The sequence below is a fragment of the Beta vulgaris genome, chromosome 9 (genome assembly GCF_026745355.1).
Source record: "Beta vulgaris subsp. vulgaris cultivar EL10 chromosome 9, EL10.2, whole genome shotgun sequence".
NCBI lineage: Eukaryota > Viridiplantae > Streptophyta > Magnoliopsida > Caryophyllales > Amaranthaceae > Beta > Beta vulgaris.
The window spans coordinates 17,274,342-17,285,853 of NC_079210.1; the positions used below are offsets into that span (position 1 = coordinate 17,274,342).

The 11,512-nt window shown below is 44.6% G+C and overlaps 1 protein-coding gene across 1 annotated transcript; it reads right to left on the bottom strand.

Moving 5' to 3' along the window:
- Nucleotides 1-7,251: 7,251 nt before the first annotated feature.
- Nucleotides 7,252-8,688, bottom strand: LOC125493742 (uncharacterized). The gene is made up of 2 exons (XM_048637250.1): nt 7,818-8,688; nt 7,252-7,733 (listed from the first exon to the last, which is right to left on the bottom strand). The coding sequence occupies exons 1-2, from the start codon at nt 8,686-8,688 to the stop codon at nt 7,252-7,254; spliced, it is 1,353 nt and encodes a 450-aa protein (XP_048493207.1).
- Between the last annotated feature and the right edge of the window lie 2,824 nt (nt 8,689-11,512).

The following is an 11,512-nucleotide window of genomic DNA, read 5'->3' on the forward strand; positions in this document are numbered from 1 at the left end:
ATAAGGATATGATTGACAAGCGGTTACATCATTGTGGGAAGAATGTGTGCCTGCATTATCGTACATGGCTTCCTTTAGATCATCAATTTCGTAAGAAGAATAAGTTGTTCAACGGAAAAATGGAGATGAGAGAAGCCCCTGTACCCTTACGTGGAAAAGAGGTTTCTAATACGGTAAAGGATATTGAAACAATTTTTGGAAAGCCCTTCAAAAGTGTCTCAAAGAACTTACACAAGAAAAGATCTATGTTTTGGGACCTTCCGTATTGGGAATGTTTGGAAGTCAGACATTGTCTTGATTTAATGCACATTGAGAAAAATGTTTGTGATGCCATTGTCGGAACATTGTTGAATATGCCCGGGAAGATAAAAGATGGAGTTAAAGCTAGGAAAGACATGGCTGAAATGGGCAGACCAGAACTAGCACCTCAGGAGCGGGGACAACACTATTATCTTCCGCCAGCTTGCTACACTTTGTCTAAAAAGTAGAAAACCTGTTTTTGTGAGTCCTTGCATAGGTTAAAAGGTTCCTGCTGGATACTCTTCAAATTTACAAAACCTTGTCTCACTGAAGGACTTGAAACTTGTTGGTTTGAAATCTCATGATTGTTATATCTTGATGCCACATTTATTACCTGTTGCAATACGAGAAATTTTGCCTTCCCAAGTAAGATATACGATCACAAAGTTGTGTTTCTTTTTTAGAACTATCTCTATCAAGGTGATTGATCCTAACACTCTAGATAACTTGCAAGCCGATGTAATAGAGACGATGTGCCAATTTGAAATGTACTTTCTGTTACGTAGTATAAAACTAGTAATTCAATACAACAACTCCCAACAACAGGTTCTTAATTTGGAGACTCGTGCAACAATGATTGGGCTCGAATCTCGATACTGCGCTCCGACTAGCCACTTGCAAAAAAGGGACCCACCCTGGAGGTTTGGGTGGTATTCCCCCCTCCGATGCTTAAGTCAGATATCAGGGATATGAAGGAACTTTTAGAGAGAGAAAGTAGAGAGAGAGAGAGAGAGAATTTGTGGCAGAATAACAGTACTATGCTATGAAAAAACGTACCTTTCCCCTGATTTCAAGGACTATTTATATTCTTTGAAATGACCGATATACCTTAATGTCACCCTAATTTGAGTGCATCTGATTGGCTAAGCAATAATACGATGACATGTGGCAAATACTGATTGGTTAGCACGCCTCACCTTTAGAGATGGAAATGGATCGGGTTCGGAGCGGGTGGACCATCACCCGCATCCATCCACCCCACCCGATCCATCCATCACCCTAAAACATCCACCCGAATCCATCCATCCATCACCCACGGGTGAAACGGATGGATCGGGTGATAATCGGATGAACTAATTAAACTAGGTGGTTTAGCTAGATTAACAGAACCAAAAACCAATTTATAAAATCAGTCCAATTAGCTAGATAACTAAGTGATTCATATCAAAGCCCAACAACTATGGTTAATAATCAAATAGAACTAAGATGGCTTAATAAAATACTTAATCAGATCTAGGCTCAAATTTATAAATAAGTATTAAAGGATAAACTTGGGCTTGGGTCAAAAATTAAGAAGTCAGAGAACAAAGAGGCAGGTTTGTATCTCTGCTCACTTAGAGCAGGAAAGACACGACAAAGGTGTTTCGAAGCTTCAATGGCATCAAGCTAGACATTGCTGAGCAACATGTATGGTGGTGCGGCAGCACTCCGGTGTCGTTCGTTGGCCTAGGAGAGAGTAGAGCTAGCGAAAGAGAAAGGCTCAGCTATAGCAGCACGTGGCAAGGTCGTGCAGCGACATCGCAGTAGCAATGTAGCATCAGGCGAGAGGAGAGAGAAACAAGGGGTTGGGGACTTGGGGTTTGGGTCTTTGGGTGAGAGAATGACGAGAGATAGAGAGATGGGATTTTGGGGGGTTTGGGGTTTTTTTTAGGAGTGAGAAAGTAAGATGGGGTTGGGTTAACTACTTAATTTGCTTAATTTGGGCCTGTGGACCATTGGGTTTTGGTAAAAATGTAAAAGCCAAAAATAAAAAAATTATATATTTTTTTACTTTAAACGGGTGACGGGTCGGGTGGTAAATGGGTGACGGATCGGATGATGGATGAAAAAATATCACCCGAACCCGACCCGCATCCGTCACCCGATTATCCGTCACCCGGCTATCATCCGTTTAAACCGGGTTTTTCACCCACTTAATAAATCGAGTGGAGCGGGTGGTCGGGTGATCCACTGGATATTTCCATCTCTACTCACCTTTACATAGAGATACAAATTACTTTTACTGGGCCTAAGTACAATATTGGGCCAAAAGGGATTTTAGTACATCTTTTTCCTCAGGAAAATGTACTTTAGCCCAGACAATATGCTGACCTATGTACTTTGCCTACATAAGCAATTGCCACTTCTAAGGCCAGGATGAGGCCACGTGTCATCTTGGCAGCTCTTGATTTTTAGGCTACAACATTTACCCCTTAAAAGAGGAAGTTACCATTTAGGCGCCAAGACGATTGGTTTCCTCTTTTAACCGACCCAAACTGCTCTTCTTTTTCGAAAAAGGAGGCGCCATTTTGCCGGTCACACTAGGTCAACTCTCAGAGACAATAATTAGGATGCAACGGTTACTTTTTACCGGATGGGGGGATCACCTTTACCTCCCTATAAATATGAACCTTTGTCGTTTCTGAAATCATTTTAACATTCTTGCAAAATTTTCTAGAGAGAGAGACTCTGCGATTTTTACTGAGCTTTTTAGAGAGAGAAATTACTCCCTTCCCAGATCCTGCTAAGTGCTCTTCAAGTCGTCTGAGGTTTCATCCAGCCCGTCCTTGACATTCGTCCGAGCATTTTCTACAGGTATTACCTCGATCACTTTCCTTGTATTTTCACGCATTTTTTAAGAAAATGGATTCGTCCTCTTCATCGAATAATCCCGGCCGCTCAAGGGTTGGTACTGACCCTAGACAAGAGGGTCTGTCTTCCTCGGCACATTCTAAAGATGGACCTATCTCGGCCGGACAACATTCTTTTACTTTAGTCATGGACGGTAAAGTCAGACGACCTAGTCTTTACCTGTGCAGGGTAATCTGGAGCGCGTCAAGCAAAAGACTCGCATCAGACGAGGGGTTAACCTTCTGGCCTCCAGCTCAGAAATGGACGAATTCCCGCAGACCGGGAACGCGAAGTCCAGAGCGACCGTCCAGAAATCCAACACCCTTACCCTGGAAGTGCCCAGGAAGAGATTACTGCTAGGGGGTCTCCAGACGAGGTTAGCGAGGTGGAAACCTCCTCCAATCCAGCTAGTGAGTCGGAGGAACAATCCACTACCTCTTCTGAGATTAGGCGCCGACTAGGACCTCTATATGACCCTAGATTCATCCTAGCCGACAACAGTTGGCTAGGACGAGTAGGCTCTGACCTCAAACATTTCTCGGCTGCCATACCTATGTCGGGTTATCGTTTCGTCCTTCCTGGCCGAGAGGACACCATACTTATTGCCCCTCCAGGCCATTTCGTTATTTATCGGCTGGCCTTAGATGCCGGCCTGCTCTTTCCTTTGCATCCTTTTATTGGCCTGCTTCTATATTATTACAACATAGGCCACAACCAGCTTGCCCCAAACTCTTGGCAGAACATTCTCACTTTTTTGGCCGTCTGCGAGCTAAAAGGAGTGGATCCTTCGATGGCCGCCTTTTCCCAAATCCATTATGTGGCTAAGGTTCCTCGCACAGTGGATGGAGCCTGGTTCAGTGTGTGCAATCGTCAGGGCTTCCTGACGTCTTGGGATAAAACGTCCAAGATGCACTCTTGGAAGGCTGAATTCTTATTCGTCTAGGCAACAAATGAAGCTATTGCTAGACGGCTTCGCTATTTCAGCCGATCGACTACCAACACTGGACGAATGGCGTCCTACTTGGAATTGGAGAACACATTTGCTGAATAGATGATGGAGTACTTTAGAATATCGGAGTACTCTATGAATGACACAACTTTTAAGGGACCGTCCAACTGGATCCCATTTAAGGAAATGTTTTATTGCGATAACTTCCTGGTCGCTGCCGGCTTGTGACGGGCCGAGGATAGAGGTATAATCCGTATTTTTTCCAAGTAAATTTTCTCGTCCAATGTTAATTGCTCTAACCGTGCTTTATCTTCTTATGCAGACTCGGCCAAGGCAAAACTCAAGAAATCTTGGATAGGAGATATGAGTTCGGCCAGATTTACCGACTCTCTCTGGAAAGAGTTCAGCAAGACTGGTGCTGAAAAGAGAACAGACACACTGATATAAACTTCTCCTTTTTTCTTTCTCTTTTTTTTTTTTTTTGAACGATTTCCTTCTCTGGGGACATGAACGTCCTAAGATATCTTTGGACGGCTTCCTTCTGCAAGAGGCAGAACGTCTTAAGATGCCTTTGGACGAGCTCCTGCTTCAAGGAGCAGAACATCCTAGGGTGTCCTTTGACAGGCTCCTTCTTCACGAGGCAGAACATCTTAAGACGCCTTTGGACGAGCTCCTGCTTCAAGGAGCAGAGCGTCCTAGGGTGTCTTTTGACGTGTTCCTTCTTCAAGAGGCAGAACGTCCAGAGTGGTCTTTATACGCCTTTCTCTTTTCTCTAAGGATCGTTTAAGAGTGATCCTTCTTCCCTCTTGGACGCGCATCAATTCTTCACTGGACAACCTCCTCTTTTGAGTGTGCCTCGTCTAAGAGAATTAAAATATTCCTTGCCGCTGTTCTTTTTAACTTTTTTTATTTTCAGAAAAATTCCCCAACGTCCAAAGCGTTGGCAGAGAAAGCGGCTTCAAAGAAGAGGCCGGCTGCCACCAGCGATGCACCTCCTCCCAAGAAATCCAAATGCTTTACTGCCAAAAAGAATAAGCCCTCCCGGACGATTCCCAAAGTCGAGATTACAATCCCGGCTGAGAATGATCCTCCGACTATTGAGGAGGGGGCTTTGGTTACCTACATCGGCCCCATCAACCAATCTGAGCAACCAGAAGTAGTTGCTCAAATGGACGGGTTAGAGGATAAGCCTGCTCGGCCGGTCACGGCTTTGGACGGGTCAGCTTACAATGGACCAGTCGCCAAACTGGTAGGCCAGATGTCGGAGGCTTATAGGACGACCTCCCGTTCTTCTGGTGAGTCTTATTACTCAAATATAGTTAGAACACTGCGAGTTGGCGGGCGTCCGATGAGTCCGTCCAAAAAACAAGCCGTGGTTATCCCAGTCCGAAATATTGACGAGTCTCCTCTTTCAGATAAAGGAAAAGGGCAGGCTCCTGACGGCTCTCCCATCCTTTCAGACGATGAATCTTCAGCTGGCTTTGCGAAGATGACATCGGCTGATCGCGAGAAGCTCAAGTTGGAGCTTTTCAAGTGCTTCCCTGAACCTTACATCAAAGGGTTGAGGGGGGCATCGTCAGGGCATGTAGGCTACATGTCTCAACTTGCTGCTGAGGTATACCCTTCTTCTTCTTTGGACGCTTGTGTCTTATACTTGATAGATTTTCATTTGTTTATACAACCGTCCTAACATATCTTCGTTTTTCATTTTCCAGCTCTTTGCTTGCAGCATGATGACCGAGGACTAGGCAAGATTGCTTAGGAAAGAGAACAAGCAACTCGTCCAGGAGGTTACAAAGGCGGCTGACCTGGCTCAGCCTTCAATGGCTGAACAGGAAGTGCTGCACAGTCAGTCCAGGGAGGCCTGGGAAAAGAGGTCGACCAAAATGGAGGCCCAAAACCCGACCTACCTGCTCCGGCTGACTGAGCTTCTGGACGAGAGAGCCGCTTTGGAACGCTCTCTTAAGGCCAAAAGTGATACAGTCCTTCTTGCGGCCGCAGAGCTTCGAAGAGAGAATCGTTATCTTCAAGATAAGAACATCGTGCTAAAGGAAGAGGTCACGACAACATTTGAGTCGGCCAAAGAGGCTCTAAACGGAGTAATCAACATGACCAAGGACTGGGCAGTGAAGGCTTTCGAAATGCTGGCCGAGGAGGACGATACTCCCTGATACATCCGACGGCTTAACTTTCAAGAGAGCCTTCACAAAGCTACCTTGGCTGGGGATGAACTTCCTGTCTTCCAAGAATCCTCTGATGACGAGGAAGAAAAGGAGGTTGACCCTGAAGTCCAGGCCGACGATGAAACTCCAAGAACTTAGCTTCCTTGCTATCTCCTTCCCCAATCTTGGCCGCAGGCCAATTGTATTTTGTAGTTTTTTCAGTTTATTACTTTTTTTTGTAATTTTTAGATTAGTTTGTAATCTTTTCTTTTATCTATAAAAGAGTTATCTTTTTCTATCTTCAAAGCTTCATAATTTTATGCACCGGACGCCTTGCTTTTGATTCAATTATTTATGCCAAGTATGAAAACAACTCGTCCTAACACATTTTATCTAATCAATGGCTCTCATTGGCCGCATATTTCAAGTCATTTATCATACGCCTAAGTTTAAAACTTGTAAGTTTAAAAATTGTTAAGTTAATAACTTGTTCGGCCTGAATTTTGGCTTTCATTTGTTATTGCACAAAAAGACTTAGTTATTTGCAATAAATTAGGTCCCTAGATGCCCCCCGTCTTGGACAAAGAGGTCTTAGTGACCTTCCTTTGTTCGAAGAAGGAGAAAGACCATAATTTGCTAAATAACTTGGACGTTTTATGAGGGTTATTGTAACCCATCCTTCTTTTTTAAATTGTAAAATAACTTTTTCCTTTACTAAAGTTGTTATTTCTAAGTATGACTTTTAGACGGAAAGTAGAATACCTTTACCAAGGCGTCCTAATTCTAGCCGACCTTGTTTAGGAGATGTTTAACTATTTAAGTAAACAAACTGCTGGCCGATTCCATGTACTTATCCTTATAAGGATGATAACATGTTGGTCGATCTCCTGATATAAGGTATTTTTACTTGCTGCTCTGTTTTATTAGTCATCTTGGACGATAGTATATACTTTTAACTAAAGCAAATAAACCAAACAGAGGGATAGTCATAGGAGAGAAGTAGAGCTGTATTATATGAATTTTGCTTGACGGAGAGTCAAGGTACATGTATACATTTCTACTTTTTTCACTGCGAGGTACTAAGAAAAGATTACACTTTCTCAAGATTAACTAAACAAAGTATTTTTTCAAAGTATCAGAGTTCCACGTCCTAGGAATAGAACGACCGTCCATTCCTTCCAGACGAAAGGTGTCATTCTGAACTTCCTCGACGATTTTGTAGGGGCCTTCCTAATTTGGAGTGAGCTTGCCTAGCTCCTTGGCTCGGCCTACTGCTTCCATTTTTCTCAGGACGAGGTCTCCTTTTTTCAATGGCCGGCTAGCTAATCTTTTGTTGAACTCTCTAGCCATTCTTAATTTGTAGAGTTGCATCCTTAGCAGCGCATTGCCCCTGACTTCGAGAACCAGATCCAAGGCCGTCCGGAGAGCAGCCCAATTGGCATCCTCTGAGTACATCATTACTCGCAGAGTTGGTTCCTCAATCTCAGTAAGGAGAACGGCCTCTGAGCCATAGACGAGCATGAACGAAGTTTCACCAGTTGAGTTTTTGGCCGTTGTTCTTATTGACCACAAAACCAACTGTAACTCTTCAACCCATAGTCCTCTTGCATTATCCAGCATCTTTTTTATTCCAGCCAATAGGATCTTGTCGAAAGCTTTGACCTGCCCATTTGCTTGAGGATGAGCAACTGCAGCAAAGTGGGCTTTGATTCCTTGGTCGGCCAAATTAAACCATTGACGAAGCTTAGGTGTTTCAAACTGTGGCCCATTGTCAAAGACAATGGACTGGGGCATACCAAACCTTGTGATGAGGTTCCTCCAGACAAACCCTTTGACGTCGTTGGTGGTAATGTCTCTCATTGCTTCAGCCTCCACCCATTTTGTAAAGTAGTCGACAGCTACTATCACAAACTTCTTCTGGCCGGCCGCTATAGGAAAAGGGCCGAGAATGTCCATTCCCCATTTAGCAAAGGGAAGAGGAAAGAGAACTAGAGTCGAATAATTGGACGACTTCTGATATATGTTGCCATGCTTTTGACAGCTATCACATCTCTTGACATAGAGCAAGGCGTCCTCTTTTAAGGTCGGCCAGAAGTAGCCAGTCCTTAGAGCTTTTTCTCCTAACGCTCTCCCCCCAATGTGGGAAGCACAGGCTCCTTCATGCAACTCTTTCAAAACTTCCAATTCGTCCTTTATAGTGATGCACTTGAGAAGAGGTCGGTTGACGGATTTCTTGTACAAAGTGTCATTCCATAACTCGAACCACTTGTCCCTAGCCTTCACATACTTAGCTTCTAGGGGGTCAAGGGGCAACCGGTCTGTCTTCTTATATTCAATTATAGGGCTCATCCATTCATCCTCTCGGCTAAGAAACATGACTTCCGTGGCATCAATGCTCTTGGCCGCCTTGACCTCCCAGAACACTGTTCTAGGCACGACCCCCTCAGCCGAACTGGCTAGTTTGGAGAGGGCATCAGCTTCATGATTTTCAGACCTTGGTAATTGATCCAGGACGAATCGTTTCAATGACTTAACCTCCTCTTTTATTAGGTTCATATACTTACTCATAAACGCCTCCTTGCACTCAAAATCTCCATTTACTTGACTGACCACCAGCAGGGAATCAGTTTTTGCCTCAATCTCCAGGGCTCCAGCCGCTTTGCACATTCTAATGCCGGCTAAGAGAGCTTCATACTCTACTTCGTTGTTTGAAGCCTGGAATTGCTACTTCATTGCATACTCAAATTTGTCCCCCTCTGGTGACTGAAAGATGATCCCGGCTCCACATTCATTAGCAGTGGATGATCCGTCCACCATTAGGGTCCAATGCCTCTTTCCCTCTGCTGGGTCTTGGACGTGCTCTACTGTAGGCCGGATAAGCTCTACAATAAAGTCTGCCAAAGTTAGCCCCTTAATTGCTTTTCTGGGCTCGAACGTCAGATCAAACATATTGAGCTCTACGGCCCACTTCAACATTCGTCCGGATGCGTCCATTTTATGCAACACTTGTCTTAATGGCTTGTCAGTGTAGACTAGAATACTGTGAGCAAGAAAATAAGGTCTCAGCTTCCGGCTGGCCATTAGCAGCACCAGGCCGAACTTCTCTATAGACGAATACCTGCCTTCTGCATCCTTTAGCACATGGCTAACAAAATAAACGGGTATTTGTACTGAATCTCTCTCAGCTAGGAGAACAACACTTCCCGCAAATGGGGATACAGCCAAATAAACATACAACTTTTCTCCTTCGGTCGGGCTGATTGGCCTAGGCAGCTGCCGAAGATGGTCTTTTACCTGCTGAAGCGCCTTCCCTGCCTCCTCTGTCCTTTCAAACTTTGCATTCTTCTTTATAGTTGCAAAGAAGTGATGGCACTTGTCACCAGACTTAGACAAGAACCTCCCAAGGGTGGCCAGGCATCCCGTCAAACGCTGGACGTCTTTAATCTTGGACGGAGAGGTCATATTCAAAATTGCTTGAAATTTGTCAGGGTTGGCCTCAATCCGTCGTTGATCGACCAAGAACCCTAGAAACTTCCCGGCTACCACGCCGAACACACATTTCTGCAGATTGAGCTTTAACTTGTACTTTCTCAAGGTAGTGAAGGTTTCTCTTAAATCTTCCACGTGATCTTTCTCCTCTCTGCTTTTGACGATCATATCATCAATATAACCCTTCATATTTTTCCCTAATTGCGGCTGAAAGACAGTGTTGATGAGCCTCTAAAAGGTGGCCGGTGCATATAGCCCTTTTTCAGTAATGAAATAGGTCTTATCCTGATCATCCGGTCACATAGGAATTTGGTGAAAGCCTGAATAGGCGTCCATCAAACTAAGCAGTGCATGCCCTGTCGTGGAGTCAACCAGCCGGTCAATCTTATGCAATCGGAAGCTGTCCTTAGGACAAGCCTTGTTCAAGTCTGTGTAGTCAACACACATCCTCCAAGTACCATTCGACTTGGGAACCATGACCACATTAGCCACCTAATCCGGGTAGTAGGTTTCGCGAATGGATTTGGATTTGAGCCGCTTCTGGACCTCCTTATCAACTGCTTGGTTTCTAGCCGGCCCCAGATGTTTTTTCTTTTGTCGGACTGGCTTCTGCCCCGGCTCAATGTTCAACTTATGTACTACAACTTCGGGATCTATTCCCAGCATTTCTTCCACAATATAAGCAAAAACATTTTCAAACTCTCTCAGCAACTCAACCAAGGCGTCCTTGGTTTCAGAACTTAAGACGGATCCAATCTTCAACGTCCTCTCCGGACGCTTTGGGTTTAAACAGATTTCCACTGGGCTCTCTACTGGCTCTGGACGTTCTAACCCCAAGCTCATGATAGCCATAACTTCATCGGACGAATTCTTCTCTTCTTTGATAGCTAAACAACCCCTTTTCTTGCTGGGTAAGAGCATGGACGGCTTGCTCTCTTGGAGGGGCTTTGCCTGTGCCTTCTCTACCTCATGCTTCAACTGACTTATATGGCATTCTGCTTCTTGGCCGGCTCATCCTCCATGGCCTTTGGCCATTCTGATTTCTACTTCCATGATGATGGTCTCAAAGTAGTAAGATAGCATTCTCTTGCCGCCTGCTGGTCTCCATACAAAGACCCAATTTTCCCATTATCACACTCAAATTTCATGAGCATCAGATGAGTTACAATGACGGCTTTGATATGATTTAAGGTAGGTCGTCCGAGGATGAAATTGTAAGCTGTGAGATCTCATACTACCAGGAACTTCACAAAAAGCGTTCTCGTAGCTTCTTTGTCTCCAACCCTGACGGGTAGGGTAACCGTCCCCATAGGATGAATTACCCCACCGTCCCCATAGGATGAATTACCCCCCCCCCCCCACCCCCGCCGAAACCAATGATAAGATGATTAACAGGAACTAAATCATTTTTATCAAATTTTAATCTTGACAAACAATCTGCACTGATGATTTCGGTAGAACTTCCTGTATCAATCAGGATTCGTGTTACCCTGAGATTAGCAATCTTCATCCCTACCACCAGCCGGTCGTCATGAGGAGTTCTTTTCTTTCCTCGATCCTGGTCACTGACCACTATCTTGGGGAAAGGATCAACCTCCGCCTGATTGGTGAGCATCACCTGGCTGAGTTCCCTCAGATAGTTTTTATGGCCGCGAGCTCTAGGACCTCCAGCTGCGAATACCCCAGAGATTACCATTACCACGTCTTCATCAGTGCTTTCATCATCTTTCCTTCTTCCCTGACGATTGTCCTTTTTTTGAAATTTCCTTCCTGACGAGGGTAGATAAGAGTTCATTTTTCCCTTTCGGGCCAAATCCTCCAATGCTCTCTTGAGATGCTTGCACTCATTCTTCTCATGACCACAATCTTTGTGGAATTGACAGTACTCAGTCTTGTCCCTGTTTCTGTAGGATGTTTTCATCTCTGCCGGCGCCTTCAATTCATGCTGATCCTTAATTTCCATGAGAATGGAATATTGATCCTTGTTGAACTCTATGGGCTC

Bases quoted from the DNA above. Each gene is read 5' to 3' on its own strand.
- LOC125493742 (XM_048637250.1), bottom strand. From the start codon at position 8,688: ATGTGCAAAGCGGCTGGAGCCCTGGAGATTGAGGCAAAAACTGATTCC. The intron at 7,734-7,817 runs GTATGCCCCAGT...TGGCCGACCAAG, and splicing joins GAACCTCATCACAAGGTTTG to GAATCAAAGCCCACTTTGCT.